The sequence below is a fragment of the Chelonoidis abingdonii genome, chromosome 10, assembly GCF_003597395.2.
Source record: "Chelonoidis abingdonii isolate Lonesome George chromosome 10, CheloAbing_2.0, whole genome shotgun sequence".
Lineage (NCBI taxonomy): Eukaryota > Metazoa > Chordata > Testudines > Testudinidae > Chelonoidis > Chelonoidis abingdonii.
Genome location: NC_133778.1, coordinates 20,444,954 through 20,465,316, shown reverse-complemented (window position 1 = coordinate 20,465,316; position 20,363 = coordinate 20,444,954). Strand labels below are relative to the sequence as shown.

At 40.6% G+C, this 20,363-nt stretch overlaps 1 protein-coding gene across 5 annotated transcripts in view; it reads right to left on the bottom strand.

Moving 5' to 3' along the window:
• Positions 1-20,363, bottom strand: part of ALS2 (alsin Rho guanine nucleotide exchange factor ALS2) — a 66,950-nt gene that overhangs the window by 38,947 nt on the left and 7,640 nt on the right. For all 5 annotated transcript variants that reach the window (XM_032799506.2, XM_032799505.2, XM_032799509.2 and 2 more), the window contains exons 3-12: positions 19,269-19,423; positions 16,583-17,499; positions 12,051-12,411; positions 10,897-11,065; positions 10,362-10,458; positions 9,826-9,903; positions 8,021-8,200; positions 6,915-7,086; positions 6,496-6,676; positions 1,456-1,521 (exon numbers count right to left, since the gene is read on the bottom strand). In XM_032799506.2, coding sequence (XP_032655397.1) covers positions 1,456-1,521; positions 6,496-6,676; positions 6,915-7,086; positions 8,021-8,200; positions 9,826-9,903; positions 10,362-10,458; positions 10,897-11,065; positions 12,051-12,411; positions 16,583-17,499; positions 19,269-19,423 — 2,376 coding nt within the window. The remainder of the gene's footprint in view (positions 1-1,455; positions 1,522-6,495; positions 6,677-6,914; positions 7,087-8,020; positions 8,201-9,825; positions 9,904-10,361; positions 10,459-10,896; positions 11,066-12,050; positions 12,412-16,582; positions 17,500-19,268; positions 19,424-20,363) is intronic.

Here is a 20,363-nt window from a genome sequence, read left to right as displayed (position 1 = left end):
TCTGGAGGCTGACCCTCTACCCGACCCTTTAATTGTAATGGAGATGTCCTGCTGGATATCATAGCACGGAAAGCTGCCTCCCTCCTCATTTCATCTCACAAAAGCTCGATGTTTCTTATTCCCGCTTCTTTATTTACTTTCCATCCACTAAGGGGATTAGAACTGCCACGGTAGCCCAGCAGGAGGTGTGATAGAAGGAAGCAAAGATGGGGTTGATGCAGGGCACCCTCAGAATGGCATCAGCATCTCATCATTACCTGCGGTATCTCTGGGGCTCTTGACCCGAAGTGGCTGTGCTCTCTGTTTCCTCTAGTAACCTTGACTAGTCTAGCAGGACGACTATTTTTAGACAAAATGTAAGAGGGCATGACCTGGAATCATTCCCATGTTGTCCATGCCCCGCAACTCAGCGAGGTGAGCCAGGAGCACTCCATGAACGCAGCAGATGTACAATATGACTGGTAACCATCATCGCCAATTTCCAAAGCAGCAGATGGTGCAATAGGGCTGGTAACCGTCTCTGCTACCTTGCAAAGGCAAACGAATGCTGCTGTGTAGCACAGCAGTACCACGTCTGTCAGCAGCATCCAGTACTCATACAGTGACAATGAAAAAAGGCTGAACAGGCTTCATGGTTACCATGCTATGGCGTCTGCCAGGCCAAGCCAGAGAAAAAAGGGCGCGAAATGATTGTCTGCCATTGCTTTCACGGAGAAAGGATTGACTGATGACATTTACCCAGAATCACCTGCGACACTGTTTTTGCTCCATCATGCATTGTGATCTCAACCCAGAATTCCAATGAGCGGGGGAGACTGCGGGAACTATGGGATAGCTACCCATAGTGCAATGCCCTGGAAATCGACACTAGCCTTGGTACATGGATGCACACCGCCGAATTAATGTGCTTAGTGTGGCCTCATGCACTTGACTTTATACAATCTGTTTCAAAAAATGGTTTCTGTAAAATTGGAATAATCCTGTAATGTAGACATACTCTCAGATATGCAACTTAGCTGAAGTCGGCGTACCTTAGGGTGATTTACCTGGCTGTGAGGACGGTGTCAAGTCGACCACTGCCACTCCCCCGTCGACTCCACTTCTGCCTCTCACTGCAGTGGAGTTCTGGAGTCGACGGCAGAGCGATCGGGGATCTATTTTATCGCGTCTAAACTAGACGCGATAAATCGATCCCTAGTAGATCAAATCACTACCCACTGATCCGGTGGGTAGTGTAGACACACCCAATAGCTGAGGTCAGGTATAGTGAAATTTCTCTTCACCTGATGGGAAAGAAATTATGGCACCAAAAGTCCTGAGAAATCTTGTGAGGGAAGCCAGGAAAAAAGAAAAAAAAAAAATCCATCTGCGTGTCCACTAACATGCATATATGTTAACACAACAAAGTAAGTCTCTCTGATTAAGAAAATAAAACACTAGAAAAGATTTACTTACATTGCTGGCTTTGCAAGAATCATGAATCCTCCCATTACCAGAAAGTTTGTTACAGATGTGCAATACCTAGAACAGATAAGACAAAAAAAAAAAAAAAAAGGCACCTTCTGAAATCTCTTGGGAGAAGGGTAGTGAATTCCTGTATTCCTCCAAATAGGAGATTTTTAGTGCCTACTTAATTACAAGTCTGCTTGTAAGATGCTTTTAGATCAGGTTCTCTCCTATATGTATATAATGTAGAATATAGACTGTAAATGTGCAAGTGTATCTGAGGCCACGTCTAGACTATGCGCCGTATCGGCGCGTTAAAATCGATTGCTCGGGGATCGATATATCGCGTCTAATCTAGATGGGATATATCAATCCCTGAGCACGCTTATATCGATTCCGGAACTCCACCAACCCCAACGGAGTTCCGGAATCAACATGGCGAGCCGCGGACATCGATCCCGCACGGTGAGGATGGGTGAGTAAATCGATTTGAGATATTCGACTTCAGCTACGTTATTCACGTAGCTGAAATTGCGTATCTAAAATCGATTTTACCCGGAGTGTAGACCAGCCCATATATATCTATGTCTATGTCTATAGATATAGATATATTTTATAATCACTTTAATTGAAAAAGATACACTTGCACATTTACATTCTCAACCATAATGCAGGTCGGAGGTCAAGGTTTCCATAATAAACTATTAACTCACATTTTTGATCCTGAAGGGAAATAACTTTAGTTTTTTGCTGGTTTCCTCCCCCCTTCTTGAATCTTCTTCTCTCTTACTGTCTCTCAGGCTGGATGTTAAGCATACTGATGAGCAGAGCCCTGCAAATCTGTGGATATACACAGATGCGATTTCCACAGACCATTTTTGCAGATTAAATGTGGATACAAATTTTGTATCTGTGCAGGGCTCTATTGATTACTATTTTATTATTCATTATTCTTGAAATATTCAAGAACAACTTGTCATAAAACCTTGTCCTCCGAACCTTTAGGTTCGGATTTGGAACATGCACTCTTTCTTCAAAAAGGCAAAAGGGGAGCTGCTGTAGGAAGAAAACCTTTAGCCTGGATCTTCATTACTGTTGGATGAAGATCTTGAACTATGAGCTCTCTTATTCTCTCAGACTAGTGCCTTGCTAGACTCTGTCTTCCGGAGAGGAAAAACAAGATGAACTAAAAAACGGGAGACTGCTTTAAAAAAAAAAAAAAAAAAAAAAAAAAAAAAAGCAAACCATCAAATTCTTGGGCTTCTTTCTTTGTTTTTGTTTAGAGACGTACAGTTCTAAAAAGTCAAGGAGAAATTCCATTTGTGTGCAGCTAGACAAAAATATTCATCCAGATCAGTGAGGACAGTTTTGGTTTTCCTGAGGATCAGAGATAGGAGCCTGGGGATTTATATCTGAATGCAGAATGACAAGCCCTGCCTTGGAAGCATTAAGTAAAGGTTAAAAAGTCACTTGGAAAGAAAAATAACCTGAGCGTGTACCTTTTTTAGACTTTATAAAAGAAAACTTGAAAGGATTTCCCCCCCTTCTCCCCAAGGACAAATGAGAAAGTCAGGTTGTGTCAACCACAGGAGATTCTATGGTGACTGAAGAACTAATAAACTTATGATATCACAGGAACTGAGAGGAAAGGCATTTTTAAATCTTACTGTTTTGAACTGTTTGTTGTTTTAAAAATGGGTGTAACATCAGTACCCAATGAACATTTGGAACAAAGAATATCTTTGTTAAAGATAACATTGCTGAGATTTCTACGGAGAGAAAAAAACAAACAAACAAACAAACAAAAACCAAAAACCCACCACGCACACACTAAGCAGATTTTTAAAGAGCACAACAGGTCTTCACACATCAAAGCATTATATATAAGGGGAAGGCAAAACTATACAAATAATTAGGCTTGGTCTACAATTAAGACTTTTAGCAGTATAACAACCATTTCTTTGGTTTAAAAAAAAAAAAAATACCAATATAGTTACAGCAATATAACTTTTATGTTTAGAAAAGCACTGTAGAAAGGAGATGAGGCAGTAAGGTCTTCACTGACACAAACCTTTCCTGTTTCCCCAAAGACAAATATATACTTGAGGCCTCTGAAATAACTGTAACCTTCCTGAATACTCAGAATCTTTGTTTTCTCACCAACTGCTAGAGATACAGGGCAGGCCACAGAGGTGTCTGCCATAATCAACAGTTTTGTGAGGTATAAAATCCAGCTTTGCTTTCCGTTGTATGGGTGGAGGAGTAAGGGTAGAAAAGCAGTTAAAACATCTGCTGTATTGATAGTCTGAGGGGCTGAAGAGGACTCAGTTCTCCAACTTGGACGATGCCTGGCTGAGAGGGAGGTTCTCTCTACCTCTGCTGCTTTGACTGCACTACTTTTAAAAAAGGCACAAGTCCCCCTCAATATATAAGTGGAGTATTCAATGTGTGCACTTTTTGAGGTACTGTTTGAACCTCTTAGTTTTGTAACTGGTTCTCTCAGTCATTTGGCGATTCTACCTAGAAATGAAGCAGCTTTGCTAAGGTGCTTCAGAAAAGAAGGTGCTAATTATCAGAAGACCTCTAAAAGCTAATTTAGCAATTTAAGCAAGTTGCCAGATATGCCCCTTTTAGGGGGTAAAATTGCTGTTGTTTATGCTCTGCAAAGTGGGAGGCCTGAAGATAGCCAGGTCCTGCTGTGTGAGTGTGAGAGAGAGAACGAACGAACGAACGAACGAACGAACATGGCAAGGAACCAAGAAGATAAGATTTAAACTGAAGTCAAAGAGTAATTGGTCCTTACCCCGCAATCTGCCTGACAACAGGCTAGCCCCTCTTTACCATGTCTGTCATTCTTATAGTGGCAAAAGTGTCACTATTGGCAATGCTATAGTATAGAGATCAAGGACAACTTGAAAAAGTTTATGGTCTCTGTCAAACCTCAGATCAGAAACTGAATCTGTAGACTTGGGGAAAAAAATATCACAAATCAATGCACTTTCAGAGATGTTAACATCAGTTCAGGTTCAATGTTTCTACCGCAACAGCCAGTAACACTAAACTCTATAAACAGTGCAGCAGGCACAGGAAGAAAGTAGCGTCTACAGAACAGCACTTTATATTCTAATATCTAGATTAAAGAAGACTCCCTATAGGAAAAGATAGAAAATGGCTTTACAAGGGTAGCCTAGAAAGACTGGCTGGGAAGTAGCAAGTTTGCAGGGTCTGGGGCCACAGGAGAGATTCCCATTGGAACAAAGGACCATCACAAACTTCACCACGTCTGCTCTCAGTGCAAGGCGCATGCCTTTGACCTAGCCTTTTCCAACATGAATATATGGCAACATGTGTTTATACCCTATTTTTATAGACTAAAAATAAATTCCCAAACAAAAACACTCCACAGCACACTTCTCCACCTGGAGAGAAGTTGACAGAACACGTGACAGATACTAGCCACGTTGCTTAATGCACTACAAGAAGGCACTCTGAGACGACCATGATGAGTGAAGTATAAACCTATAGAGAGTAGAATGGATGGAGAAATACGCAGAGGAAGATGAAGAAAAGCATTAAGGAGCTGAAGAGAAAGACAGCAGTGATGAAAAACAGCAGCAGACTGGAGGTGAAAAACGAGGTGACTAAGAAAGAATATGCAGAGATCCCAGATGAGAATGAAAAATAGAGAAACCAAGAAAACCCACCCTGCCAGAAGCAGTGCCCCCTTTTAGTCACCAATAATGTGGGAAGCACCAACTACATAAAAAACTAACAGTAAGAATCAGCTCTGGAAACTAAGTTACAGGAAAAGTTGTATCTGGAACAGACAGGAACAGAAAGTGCGGGGAGATGTCTGTTTCTGAATAACTCATGGGGTGTACTGATGCATGATGGGGTTTTGGTTTTTTTATATGTTATTTTTTGCTGAGCAAAGAACCTATATCTGCTGGTACTGTCAGTTCAGCTCATTAAGAGAAATCAAGTGCCATTTACTGTTGCAGACAAACATGAAAATTGTCATCTCAGACATCGAGAGGGAAAGAAACTGGTTATTCCAATTATTTTTATTTTAAAATATATTAATTCGAATACAGAAGATTGCATACTTAGTGCTATCTTTAATTGTTATATGGCAATTAGTGCCTTGGGAAGGAAGAAAAAAGGGCTAAGATATTTTAAAGTAATTATTCTAGAAACTAGAATGTCCCAGCTTTTGGATAGAAGTTTTATCTAATTTTCAAATGCATGTACATAGTTAAGTATTGCTCTTGTACCGGGCAACTTACACATGTATTTGCATAAATGCTTCTTTGAGGCTGAATTATCTTTAAAAAAAAAAAAAAAAAAAAAAAAAAAAAAAAAAAGGGTATTCAGATTAAACTGGTAAAACCCTTTATAGTATATGTATTATATTGATGCCAGAGATAAATTGTTCTGTAATAAACTTTTTCACAATATTACTTCCAGCAGATGTACGTGCAGCAGCCAGCCAATCAAATGTGAATAAGTGAACCACTACATTTTTCTTTTTAAGCATCAAAAAGGTCTAGGACACTGTATAGACAAAGGACTTGAAATCTGTAGTTCTAACACATGGAGAGCTCTTTTTTAAGGGAAAAAAATCTTATTGTAAATTATTTGAGTTAGGGTTTATCTATGCTTAAAATGCTACAGTGGCACAACTGCAGCACTACAGCTGTGCTCCTATTGCTGTAGCTAATCTAGCTCCCCAAGAGGTGGTAGCTAGGTCAACAGAATTCTTCCATTGACCTAGCACAGAATATATCAGGGTTTAGGCTGGCATAGCTACATTTCTGAAGGGCGTGGATTCTTCACTTTGAGACAGGTAGCAATGTCAATGTAAGTTTTCAGTGCAGACCAGTCCTTATATTGCTAGATATTAATCTGCAGAACATTAGCATGATGCTTGACAACTGAGGTTTCCTTATGCCAGTCTCCTTATAATCTATTCTTCTCTGATTACAGAGATATTCTGCTCTACAGAATAAACCTGCAGACACTCAGTATGAGACAGATTTTAATACTTGCTCTGTATAACTGTCCAAGAAGAGACTAGAATGCTTCAGGATGGCCAAGCTCTTTGCCTCTTTTATCCCATGAAGAAAACTACTCAGAGAGGCTCCATGTTGACCAATCAGATAACACAGCTTGCTGAACCTGCTTGCCATATCCTGCAACTGCTGGACTGTAGTTGCAGTGCCCAAGTTATCTGTAAGAAATAAGAAAGCAATATAACATACATTTCCAAAAGAACAGTAACAGGTATATTAATAATGGGAATTAATCCAGGCACTTAATCTGCTATTAGAATTTTTTATTTCAAAAGAATGTTATCACCTAGTGAATGTCTTCAGATTAACTGGGGTCCCCAATCCATGCAATACCTTCACACAAAATTTCATCATGGGAAGTGAAGATATGATCATCGATTCAAGGAATTATCTTACCTAAACCTAGAAGGGGTCTGAGGACCCGAGATTTGATCTCACTCAGTTTGCAATAGAACCTTCTCTCTGTGGAAGCCAACTCGTGCAAGCTTGCAATATATCCCATAATGTTTCTGTCCACCAAGACCAAACAGTTGTCCCCACCTGCTGTCACGGTGCTTATGTACCCTAACTGAAAGAAAAAATAGAAACTGCTTTAACATAGAATCCTAATACAAAATGAAAAGTAACCTAAGGTGATGAGCACAGTATAAAAACCTAGAATGGCAGATTAGGATCTTTGCTGGTATAAATAATCTCATGTCCAAGAGCGTATCTAATACTAGGAAAGTTACCCACTGTCAACTAATGAGAGTCAGCTATCTGTTCCTCTCTTCCCCACACATCTATGCTAGCAACCTACTCATTTTCAATGCTTTCTGATTGGAGAATGATGGAAAGGAAGAAGTGAGGAACCCATATTTAACATCCACTGTCAACCACTGGTAATTTTACAAGTGTCAACAGGGCCTAGGAGACGAGAGATGACCCTTAACTCATGAAAGAGATACTGACCACGAACTCAGCTACTTTCAAAACTGCAAAATGTTTCTTAGATTTAGCTTTCCCTCAGTTTCTTCACGCATACACACCACATTCCATCCTCAAACAATTTCTCCTTAGTAGAAGAAAGATTTTTTTTCTCTCTTTTTCAATGTTTGGGAAGCACGCTGTTCCATTTTTCTCAGAGCTATATCAATCAGCTCCCTTTCTGATGTGAAAGACATGAGTTAACTGATTGAGGAGGAGTAGTATTACAGTGCTAATTATGGTGTCTACACTAAATTGTATCATCAAGGCTGCACACTACTCCTACTCAGTCAGTTAACTAATGATTCTATAAAGCAGGATGCCTCACTATAAAGGTCATCATGAGCTCTTATGACTTACTGTGGAGCTCCACCAATACTAACTCAGCTTCAGCTACATATAGTGATAATGTTTCAGATTCTACTTTTAATTCCCATTTAGTTAAATCTTAAAGATCTTCTTAGAAGAAACACTGAGCCATCTCAAGAAGGCATCAGTACTATCTAAGCCAAACAGAAGGAACAAGTAGTACTCACCATACTACAGGCTAGCAACAGAGTTGGACTCTTAGTGCAGTTGTTTCCGGGTGAATTATTTTCCCTAGTCTCCTCTCGACCACTGTAATATAATCCAGGCTGGAAATCTTCTCCATCCACTAAGAAGAGGGAATAATCTGGTCCTGCTGCTGTGCTCCAGACTCTGCTATCATCACACACCTGTAGATTTTTGGGGGGTTTTTTTGGGGGGGGAGGGGAGGAAGAGGGGGGCAGGAAAGAATAGTATCCACCACTTATCAGAGAAGGGGGCCTCAACCTCACACAAGAGCTGTTTCTACACAAAAGTAAGAAGGCTGAACACCAATAAGAATCCTGCAAAGATTGACATTCTTTAGATGGACATTGGTCTCCTTAACAAGTAAAATGCCTGTGTCTTGTTGAAAACATGGCATGTCTCAATCCCTGTACCCCATGCCTGATGCTTTGTAAAATTCATCTGCTTTGTAATTTAAAAGCAAACAGACAAATATGGAGATGGTTCAAATGCTGCTCTCTATATAAATTCCAAAAGCATAAGAGACAGACATTTAAGTTCCTATCTACTAGTTTGTAGGGGAGCTGCAGAACTTTCCTAGTTGTGTGGCTGATGTTTGCCTGGCTGAATGAAACAACTAAGGGCACAGACAAGTGGTTTAATTCAGGGGTTCTCAATCTCTCTCTTTCTGAGGCCCCACAACATGCTATAAAAACTCCACAGCCCACCTGTGCCACACCAACTGGTTTTCTGAATGTAAAAGTCAGCACTGGTGTTAGGGGGAAGGAAGCCGGACAATTGCCCAGGGCCCCGCCACCAAACTACATTTCTCAGGCTTTGGCTTCAGCCCCAGGTGGCGGGGTTCAGGGCCCTGGGCTTCAGCACTATGCAGTGGGGCTTCAGCTTTCTATCCTGGGCCTCAGTGAGTCTAATGCTGGCCCTGTTTTGTGGCCTCACTGAAACCTCTCGCGGCCCTCCGGGGGACGCAGACACCTGGTTGAAAACCACTGGTTTAGTTGAACCTAAACTCATCATTTGGATACACATATCTGATCAAAGAATTTGCTTCTAAAGCTAATCACAATAAACTGATTCTTGTGTAAGGCATGACTAACATCTCCAGAAATATATAGACAAATGACAAAAATGGTAATTAGGTGATTAGGATAAAATGAATGAACAGATTTAATTAAGGTTATAGTCTCAGAATTACCAGAACTTTGAGGGATAAAGATGAGTAACTGGGGAGAGACAACTTATGCTAATCAACATCAGATCTGAAAATTATCTTTCAAGGAATAGTATCTTAGATTTGGGCAAAGAGGTACATATATTTTTAAAAAGACAGTTTACAAAATCTAAGACTAAACATGTCGGAAATTTGTGTTTCTAAACAAATAAGGGTTTAAAGTCAGAACATTGGAGCATTAACAATGTGAAAGAGGAAATTTAACAGAAAGGAAACTTGTTTGAAAGAAATGTAAGAACTTTCTCTGTTTGTAACTCCATGTCACAATTCTTTATTTAAATAATTCAGCAGAGACTAACTTCATGTAAAAGTGATGTTTTTTATATTAACAGTGCCTCTTTAAATAACACTGCTGCCAGTTATCATGGGATCATCTGAAGATCAGGGTAACAATGGAAACCAAAAGGTTTTGCAACTTTAGAGCAGTGCCAAAAGCTTTTTGTGGAGGTATTTTAACGAAAGAAGGTCAAACAAAGTTCTCAAAGTTCCTTAAGACTCTCTGCTCTGGGAAGAGCCTGTTTTATAAACCAAATATAGAATCCAGAAATAAGACGACAGTACCTTTGCAAGGCGAGGGACAGTAGTTGGAGAATTTAAGTGACCAAGCTGGCCAAAGGTGTTACTACCCCACGAATATACCTGTGTGAAAACATGGGGGGAAAAATAGTTTGCATGCACACAGAGTAAATCCAGCGTGACAAACAGCATATATAAACACTACATTTATGCACATATGTATAATATCACTATGGATAAAAATTTTAAATAAAAAAATAATCTATATTTGAAGGGGCAGCTGAAGAGAAATTTAGGGAGATGCAACATTTCCTCATCTGTGTGTATGCGTGTGGGGAGGAAAGGGGTAACCACACAAACTATCACATTCTTGTAAGCATCGCAGCAAGGACACTGCTCATATAAAATGCACAAAGTTAATGCAAAAACAATAAAAAATTCATCATGCACACCACTCAAGACTCTCATTCCACATAAGAACACAGAGCCTGGAAGCACATAAAATAAAGACCAATCCAGAAAACAGCAAACAAGTCAACTATGCTGTGGATGCATGATAATAGCGACCGCTATCCTCATACCTGTGATTTGGCAGTGAGTGCCAAGGAATGGTGGCCACCAGCCGACAGTTGTATCACTTCTTTGCTGTCCAGACTTTTTACACATAATGGTTGAAGCCTGTAACACCCCCACAAAAACGGAATCAGGGGTACTCAGCATGAAACATAAGAGGCAGGGAACACCCAATATAAAATATTTTCTATATTTTTGAAACAGAACAAACATGCACCACAGCACCCGAGATCACAAAGCTCTTTGGTGATAAACTAGCTTAGTCATCAGGAGAAGGGTACTGAGATGCTCCTTTGACACTAAGTATAATTTCACAATTGACTTTGCCACTGCAATCAGGATTTTGCCCTTCAAGGCCACTAATTATCCCGCATAAATCACATTAGCGGTAATAGTTAAAACCAAGATTTTCAAAAACAGGAGCCTACCTTTGGGGTCTTAAGACTATATTCAGGTAGTTGACAGACTTTCAAGAGTTTTGAGCATCCAAAAACTCCCATTGTCCCATGAGGTAAGATTAGTTTTTTGTCACTGAAATCTTACCTTGGCAGGACATCACCGTGTCCTAACTGTCCTTCCTTCCCTTTCCCCCAGCTCCACACCTCAGTCCTTAAAGATGGGAGAAGTGCATCAGCCTCGCCACTATAGGTTGGGGTCAGAGCCACTGTCCTCATTTTTGCCCGTCCTACTTTTCTTAGGAGTCTTGGAGAAACTAGAAGCAGACCAGGAGAAACTAGAATCAGTTTTCTTTTTTTAAAGAGCCCCACACAGCAACTAAGATAGACAACACTAGTTTATTCCTATTCTAAATTAAACATGGCATTTACACAGAGCTAGTGTATTATATCAGTATATGGTACCCATATCAGTCACTTGACTTCACTGATAAAAGCTTCCTCTTAGGTATTTTACTTAAGATTTAGTATTGCTGGAGAGAATATATAGTTGAAGGCAGCTGTAACAGCACATATGCTAACACAGATCTAGGTATTAAACAGAGTTTACCCATTATTTCCTTTCAATAGCTGTAAACGCAAAGTATGTAAATTACACTGAAGTGAATATGACCTGTGATGTTTACTGCCAATAAGGTATTTTTCCTGAAAGAAAAACTACCCCGTAGAGATCATACATCTTCTGATAATGTCTCTCAGCTTGGAAAGAGTGTCACTGAACTCAGCCTTACCAGTGTGTGTTACACAAAGTACTGCATATTCAGAATATTAAAAGCAAGAAAGAAGGAGACTACGTGGCTGAGAAGTTTGGTAATGGGACAGGGAATTTTTCTAAACCATTGGCTCCAAACCACTCAAGACAGTAGTGACAGAGGGTCAAACTAACTGACATCTGTTATGCGGTCTACATGAAGTGAGTTGCTGGTTACCAGTCCCTTTTGTAATGAACATCCATCCATATCACCAAAAGTGGCACCATCATGGGTTTAGCATAATCCTTATTTTAAGGTTAAAGAACAGTCCTTTGTCTTGCTCAAATAGCATGCACTTCCCACTAGTCTTCTCCTCTCTCTCTCCACATTCAACAAGGTCTGAAAGACTGTTCCTTACACACATCTCAGCAGGGGGTTTGAATCTGTGTTCCTATTGTAGGTAATATTGTTAAATAAGACACACAACTAGTAATTACTACACTACATTAACTCTCCCTGGTCTCTTGGTTCCTCCTAGTCACTATCTTACCTTGGGACAACAAGCCAGGAAGGGAAAGTCTGCGACTGACTCCTTCAGATTCCTCTTCTCGAATATCCACTAGGCTAGAACTCTTCTTTCCTTGCATTGATTCCAGTTTGACTTGCTCTTCCCGAGTGTCCTTCAGCCCCTCCGGACCTGGGGAAGGACTACCAGACTGAGAACCTAGTTCACCTGGAGTTGTGCCATAGAAGTTCATTACTTTCTTCAGAGACAATGCCCCAGCTTCGTATGTAGCTGCAACTCTCACACCAACTGCTGATGCGCAAGAGACCACCAAGCTGTTCAAGGCAGATGTACTTACACCTGGAGGGCCAGGGAGACAAGCAGTGAGTTCTTCTTCTTGAGAAGGCTAAAAACAGAAAGAGAAATCAATTAAACCTATCATAATTCCCAACCCAGGGCAATAGTGTGACCATAAATAAATCTAGTACTCTTACACCCTCTGTTGCATTTATCAGACACTGTCAATAAACTTTTTAGTAGTTTAAGTCTACACTTCATAATAATCCTTTATAGCTGGAAAGCAGTACCTGTTTCTGTACAAAACAGTTTCTCTATTTCATATTGGTTTGGCAGTGAAGGGTTGTTAATTTGTGCTGGGACAGAGGGTGTGGGCGGGGTGGGTGGGTGGGGCTGTTTTTTGGGTTTTTTTGTTGTTTTTTTTTAAGAGAAGAACGCATGTTTTGAAAAAATAAAATAACTAGGATCTTTGCAAACAAATATAAAAAGAGGGGTTAAATTCTGGGATTATAAAAAACTTTAGCTATGTGCCTTTAAATTCAAGTCTCTGCTGTTGATTACAGTATATCATCAAACATGCTACCTTTATGAACAGACAGTTGGGAAAGCTTATCAAAGGAAAACAAATGATTAACTTTGCTCATACTGACAAACACACTTCTAGTTAAAAATTGTTAATAAAGCTTTATACAGACAGCAGTATCATAAGCAGGAATGTACCAGAGAGGCTTCTTCAGGTAGACCTCAGAACTTATGGCTCTGGTAAAGATCAGAGGACAGTCATCTAAAGTTTACTGGTATAGTCAGCCAATTAGAACCAGTCACTATATAAAAAGCAGTATACTGAAGCCCTATCAAAAACACAGCTTTCAAGCTACTGACAGACATCAAATACAAAAGGCAGTTAACCCCATTTCCCTTTTTCATATAGGTCCCTTAATACAAGGCTGCCTATAGCCTCCCTGTAAAAAGGGATTCTTTTGACATCTTCCTTGTGAATAAGGAAGACTAAGGGATACTGGAATAATTATTTATGAAATACAAGTACGACAGATGTGACAATTTCCTGCAATATTGTGGACAAACCTTACTGAATTAAGTTTAAGATTTTAGGAGAGTACTATATTAAAAACATAAATGTTTATGTATTATTGTGGGATTGAATTCAATGTCTGTAAGGGGAAAGGCAGATATGACTAATGTAAACCCTGAGAAGTGTTATGAGCTTCAAAGGACTCTTTTAAACAAATGTACCAGAGAAGAATGAACTTTTAGTTGAGTGGGTTTCCTAGGAAATACCCAGGAGGGAGGGAATGCAAATTCTAACCTTCAGATCCAACCTTTTAAAGGTGCACCTTGAGGAGAACCCCACTGTCTGCTGATTACCTGTTCCAAGGGTCCCAAGATCAAAGGCCCAACCTGTCTAAAGGAGTGACTCTCAGATTCATGGGGGTTCTTGCTCTGAGCAAAAGATGTTATGAAAGTATAACCAAAGAAAAACTCCTTTGTGGGGTTTTAGGGACTTACCATCTGCTAGAGCCCTGGTTGCAGCAGAGTGATCTCTGGTAAGCTTACTAGCATGCAGATAAGTTCTTTTAATATGTTCTCTCTGTAATAATTTCACCTTCACGATAAATATGCTTGCTGAGGAAAGGCTCTGTGCCAAGTTCTAACAGTAGATAATTACACTGTTGATAGCTTCTGAGATGAAAGCAAAGCAGGCCTGCTTAGGCAGTCTGACTTGCTAGGGAACTCACAGTATAGACTGGGAATGGTGCAGTCTGCAAAAACCCCAGTAAGGAGGGAGAGAGAAATGCAAACCTTCTCCAAGAGAGGAGAAAACTAAGGAGCTAGGAGCCGAGAGTAAATGACCATGGTGGATCATAAAGGGGGAATAGGTGCAGCTGCCCTGAACTGTGACAGTAAGGATAAACTAGCAGGCTACAAACACTGCCAAGCAACCCAGAAAGATACAGTCCATTTGAGTACAAAAGCTACATCAAGAGGAAAAACCACTAACTGCCACTGTAAGTGAAATATTACACAATCACCTTCCGTGCTTATCTTTCCTCTTCAAACAGCATCCATATATTGCATGGTGTTAAGATTCAGTTGAGTCTTAAAGGCTTTGAGGTAATACTATATTGTATTTATGGGAACTGTGCATGAGAAAGTATTTTCAGAAATATTTGGGGGCGCAGGAGGGGGAAGAGAAGAAAGTGAGCAGGAGACTACTTGTTTTCTACCCCTCAGAGGAGTCCACAACTGTTGAAAATAAAAAGTTATTTTACTCTTACCATCTCCTCTTCCTTAACTGCCAAAATCCAACAGCGTGGGAGTATGGAACTGGCCTCTCTAGAAGAAATCCCACATACTTACAAAAGATAAGCTCAAGAAACTGACTCACACAGAGTATATGCAGCTACTGCAGTAATTTTCCAAGTTCAGCTGTGAAACCACCATGCTGCTAGTACAGTGAAATACCATTAGCAATACAAAGGATTTTCCTAGCAAAAACAAAACTTCCCTAGCATAAAGTTATCTAATGGGACAGAACTTGGGTAGGGATGGGGAGACAACACTGCTGGACAGAAATCTGGTGTGGTCTTCTACAGAATAATCTACATATTACATCACTTAAATAGTCTTAAATCAACCAAGTGATTATTTCATAGTTTGATAGATGACATATAGGCAAAAAGTTTGAAATTGGTGGTTTCTTTACACATCATACCACCTTTCCTCTTTTCCTAACCCTCCAAAATAGAAACACATTTTTGCAGATTCGATAAGTCAAATCAAGAGTTTCCCTTCCGATGGCTACTAAAAGGTCTGCTGATTACAGCTGTCTTCCAACAGTCATAACGTAAGTTTGACATGTGGAAGATTAATTCACCACTCATTACGCTGTTGGTGAGGTCTCCCAAAGTGGGGCAAATAGGGGAAAAAAATGTGGATCCTTCTACTTATATAAAAAGATAACTATCCAGCTAAAATCCTTAGCTTGACTCAAAAAGAATCAGACAAAATTGTGAGGGTGATGGGGGTCTCTCTCTTCATAGGAAGGCAAGTATTATACCAGCTGGCCAAATCCCAGAATATTGATCTAGCTCAGGCGGTCTCAAACATGTGGCCTACGGGGCTCTTGCGTGTGGCCTGCCAAGCTCCCCCCGCCCCTCTGCCACTCTCTGAAGCAGCTGCCAGCACACCCCTTTGGTCTGGGGTCGGGGGGGGGGGAAGAAGGGGAAGGAGGCACAGGGTTCCTGCACTGCCTCCTTCCAGGCATCCCCCCCGCACCCTCTCACAGCTCCCATTGGCCAGGAACAAGGAACCGCGGCCAATGGGAACTTCATGGGAGGTACCTGGAGGAGCGGCAAGAGCAGCAGACGCACGGAACCCTGAGGTCCTCCCGCTCCCCCAGGGGCTGCAAGGACATGATTCCAGCTCCTTCCTGGAATGGAGCAGTGTGGGGCCAGGGCAGGCAGTCAGGGAGCCTGCCCTGGCCCCAGTGCGCGCCGCTGCCACTCCGGAGCCGCTCTAGGTAAGCAGCGCTGGGCTGGAGCTCGCACCCTGAACCCCTCCTGCATCCCAACTCCCTGCCCTGAGCCCCTGCCGCATTCCACACCCCTCCTGCACTCCCTGCCCTGAGCCACCTGCTGTACCCTGTACCCTGCACCCCAACCATGCTGCACCCCTCACCCTCTTGCACCCCACACACCAACTCCCTGCCCTGAGCCCTCTGCCACACCCTGCACCCCTGGTGCAGAGAAGGGATGGGAAGAGGCGGGGCCTAATGGAAGGGGTGGAGTGGGGGCAGGGCCAGAGGCAGCGAGGAGTGTGTGTCAGTGATGTTGCCCTCAGGTCAATGCACTAGTCCTCATGTGGCCCTCGTGGTCATTTGAGTTTGAGACCCCTGATCTAGCTGAACATGATAGCAACATATCCTAAGGTACTAGAGAAGGGAATGGGAAATGGGTTTTATTGGGTTCTCACCACTGCACAGTCCACAGCACACAACTATCTGGCAAGGCTGCTCATATAAAGGCCCAGGACTGAACAACATGATGACAATTCTACTCTCAGTCCAAAATCACTTCTGTATTTGGGTTTGATTCCTAAAACTGTGAAAGAAACACTGTGATAACTCCAGAATTGTAGCTATAGCTTCAAAATTATGTTAATATTGAGAATCCTTTAGTTTTCATGAGCACATTACAAGATTTCATGAATACAGAACAAATATTAAGAGAAAAAAAGTATAGACCAGTGATGGTTGATACCTGTTCAAGTTCTGCACTGATGCTTTTCTCCTGGCTGTCATTTAATGGGTCGTCTGACAGATTCTCCAAGTATTCTTTCACCGCTTTTTTGTCAGGAAACAAAACATTTCCAGGACTGGAAATACCACTATCTTCCTGTCCATCATTGTTAGAAAGCACACTTGTCATCTCTGATTCTGAAGCAGCTGGCTCATCTTCTACAAAGGTTTTCTGACAATCCTCACTTTGGCTACCTGTAGCACTTTTCCCCTCAAGAGTCTCCAGTGAGGAGCAGGAGACATGGTTTTCTGCTTGTGAGTCAGCCAGTGCCACACCTAATGGGCAGCAGTGACTATCCGATATGATTACATGGTCTTCTTTATCTGTCATCGTAATAAGGAGCTGGCTGCAATGGTTGCATCTCTCTGGAATAGGTTTCATGTCCTGTGCAGGGAGACATTGTACAAGAGCCAGGCTGTGGTAGGCTCCACAGGCAACTTGGAGCACAACGCGTCCTGCTAGGTGTTCTACTTTTTGTGGCTTGGTCACTGGGAAAGTAGTTGTTATGAGACCTAGCTGACAGCCACTTCCCCATGCCCATATTTCTCGGCTTAGAGAAAGTGCCAAGGTGTGCTCCTCTCCACATGCCAATTGCAAAATCCTGACTGATACCAGAGGACTGGTTTCAGAGTCAGAAATACTAATAGGATTTGGTTCTTGCAGATAGGGCTGGTTAGCCACTGCACACTGGCCAGCAGAATTGTTTCCCCACATGTATACCACACCACTCTCAGTCACTGCTCCATTATGGTAGCTTCCAGCTGCCACAGTAGTAACATGCTGTCCAATCAAAGCATTTTCTAAGATGGGGCTCTTAGTGCAAGTTTCCTCTAGCCCAACCTTCCAGGGAAGTTTTCCAAAGCTGTAGACCTCGCCACCTGAAAGACAGCATCATTCTAATGAAGTTAACCATATAAACAACTGCGGAACTCATTTAACAGGATTTTCATTTTTAATTTGTTCTGGGCTCAGTGTTAACTGCAGTTGTTGAAACCAGATCTCTCAGATACTTTCAATAAATAACTATTAGGGAGTCTGTGCTATTGCTCGCAAGAGGTCCCACACTTGATACTGATTTTTCTGTTGGTCCATTCTAGTAAATCACTAGCATGGATGCATTATATAGTGGGGATTTAGCTATTATTGCATGCTGCCTTTAAAATGAATTGTAGTACGTCCAACTTAAATTTTTACCTATGGTAGGCTCAAAAGCGAGTTTTTCAGTCAATACCTTCATGAATGAGTGCAATTCACCCTGATAGTGCTAATTATTCTGATATACTAATGTCAAGAGAATTTGCATAAAATTCTCTTAAAATGTATAAAACATATTCCATTTGTTAATATTTACACTTTTCATCTTCAGTAAAAGTTCATTTTGGACCATCATTAATATTGTAGTATCAAACTTGAAATATAACAAAAGAAACTCTAAACTGAGGCTTCCACAGAGACTATGGGCCTACCTCGTACACTACAAATACAACAACGTTGGCAGAGCAGGTTAAAGCATGGTTCCCTTCTCGCTGTACAAACATTCAGTGTCCCTGAAGCACGCCAAAGTGCTGGACTTTGATATGTAGCAAGAGTGCATAAAATAGTAAACATTTGTCCTACTATTTATTCCTTAATTATGGAAAAATATACTTATTGTTGGTTTGACCTTTTAAACACAGATAATGTTGATGAAATTCTAGAGAGGCTAAGATTGTGGTAACAGTGCCAACTCATTTGAAATGAATCAGGAAGCAACAAAAAAGTAGACTCCCATACAGAGGATTGATTTGGCTAACACTTTTTTGATAGTTATATAACAGTGATCACTACAGCCATATCCATAAAACAGTACACTTCAAGTCAAATGTGCATAGAAAGCAAAGTTTTTCTAGTTCAGAAATGTTCTATTAGGCAATGGAGTGAAATGGCAGGTCAGATTACAACCAGCTCTAATTGGCACTCCCCTAAACTAGAACATTCTTTACCTGCAGCTCAGTGACATTCAAAGGTGTGAAATTCTTTTCTTCCTTTGAAAACATCAGAGAAATATCAAAGACATTACTTCCAGTCTAATCTTTACAACGGTATGCCCATTGATCAGTACAATCAAGTGACAAAATATATCAACGCTCAAAGGAAATGTCTTTTGGAAAGTATTTTTTGATTCAAAGAGTCAACTGATCAAATTTCACGGCTGCATCTACTTGCTTGCAATTTTTCAGAACTTTAAAATAAAAAATAAAAAAAATAAAAAAACCACCCAAAGTTATCGCATATCAAGAGGACTGACTTTTTGTAATAATGTATTTTTTAAATCCAATAAATTGTTGTAACATGCATTTAGAGGTAACACAGAGGGTGAACAGACCCAAATTATCTTGCCATTTTATAAGTAATGCTTCTCAACTTTGAGACACTTTTTATTAAAGAGAAAAATTAGCCTAGTGCAATTTAAAAAGACTGATAAAGATAAAGTAGAAAAACTGTCTGTCTCTTACTCAACCTTTACAATAAAGACATTTTGGCAGTAATACAAATCTTAAATATTTCTTTAAAGTTTCTTTTAGAATTTTACACTAGTTTCAATCTAGTATTAACGGGAATTTTAAGTTGTTCATGGTCTGTGACCTAGAACAATACTGTCATATACCTTCTGTTAGAAGCAACCCATGGTTTATTCCAAGGGCCGCCTGCAGTACGGTCTTTCCACTCCAGCCTGGAAGTCTCTCAGGTGTTACAGAGCAGGAACCAGCCTGCCAGATATGGACCAGGCCTCTCTCTTTGGCTCCTTCTGCCTCTACTGAGCTATAAAAATAAAAGGAAGAAATCAGCTTGTAGTTTTTTACATACCAGTTTACTTTTCCATTTACATATAGGAAAGAGAGGAAGGATGGTTCAGTGATTAAGATATTAGCTTTGGATTTGGAACTAAAGTTCAATTCCCTACTCTGCAACAGACTTCCTGTGTGACCTTGAGCAAATCACTTACTTTGTGCCCTTTTTCCTGGCCATAAAAATAGCACTTAACTTCACAATATCTAGGATAGATAGGTAAGTGCATTAAAGATTGTGAGATGCTCAGTTACTATGGTAATGGGGGCCTACGGTAGAGTATGAAGTGACACCTGACCTCTAACAGTCAAAAGACCCTAAAAACAATTAACCTCCTGCTAAGGGGTGATGTGCACACTTTTGAGCATGGTACATCCATTACTGTCAGAAGGTGGCTACAGAAAATATTCGTACATTTTAGAGTAGTCTCATTAAACCATCTCTAGCTACGAAGGAAGTCTATTTTTGAGAAACTCTGGAATACCCAAGATCAGGTGAGACTAAGTTGTTCAAATGGAATGTTGTCTTCTTTCAGTTTTTTCTTTCCGCTGAGTTTCCGTAACAGAAAGCGGAGGAGGACGACAGTGACCAACAAGAGGTCTTGTAAAGTTATAAGTACATCATTTGGTCCAACTATTAGAACCAATATTTAAATTTAAAGAGAGTTTTTACTTTAGATAAATAATTTCATTTAAAATAGGGTTTGCTGAAAATTAACTAACTGGATTTTTATCCAATTAGGAAAAGTAGTAATTAATGTGACATATTTTGGATATTTTACTAAAAATTATAATATACATTTTCCTAGGGGGGGGGCAGAATGATGGAATATAGAGCCTTTCATCACCATATCATGTTATATTCAGCCAAAAGTGCTAACGAATGGATACTGACCATCTAATAGCCCTCTGGG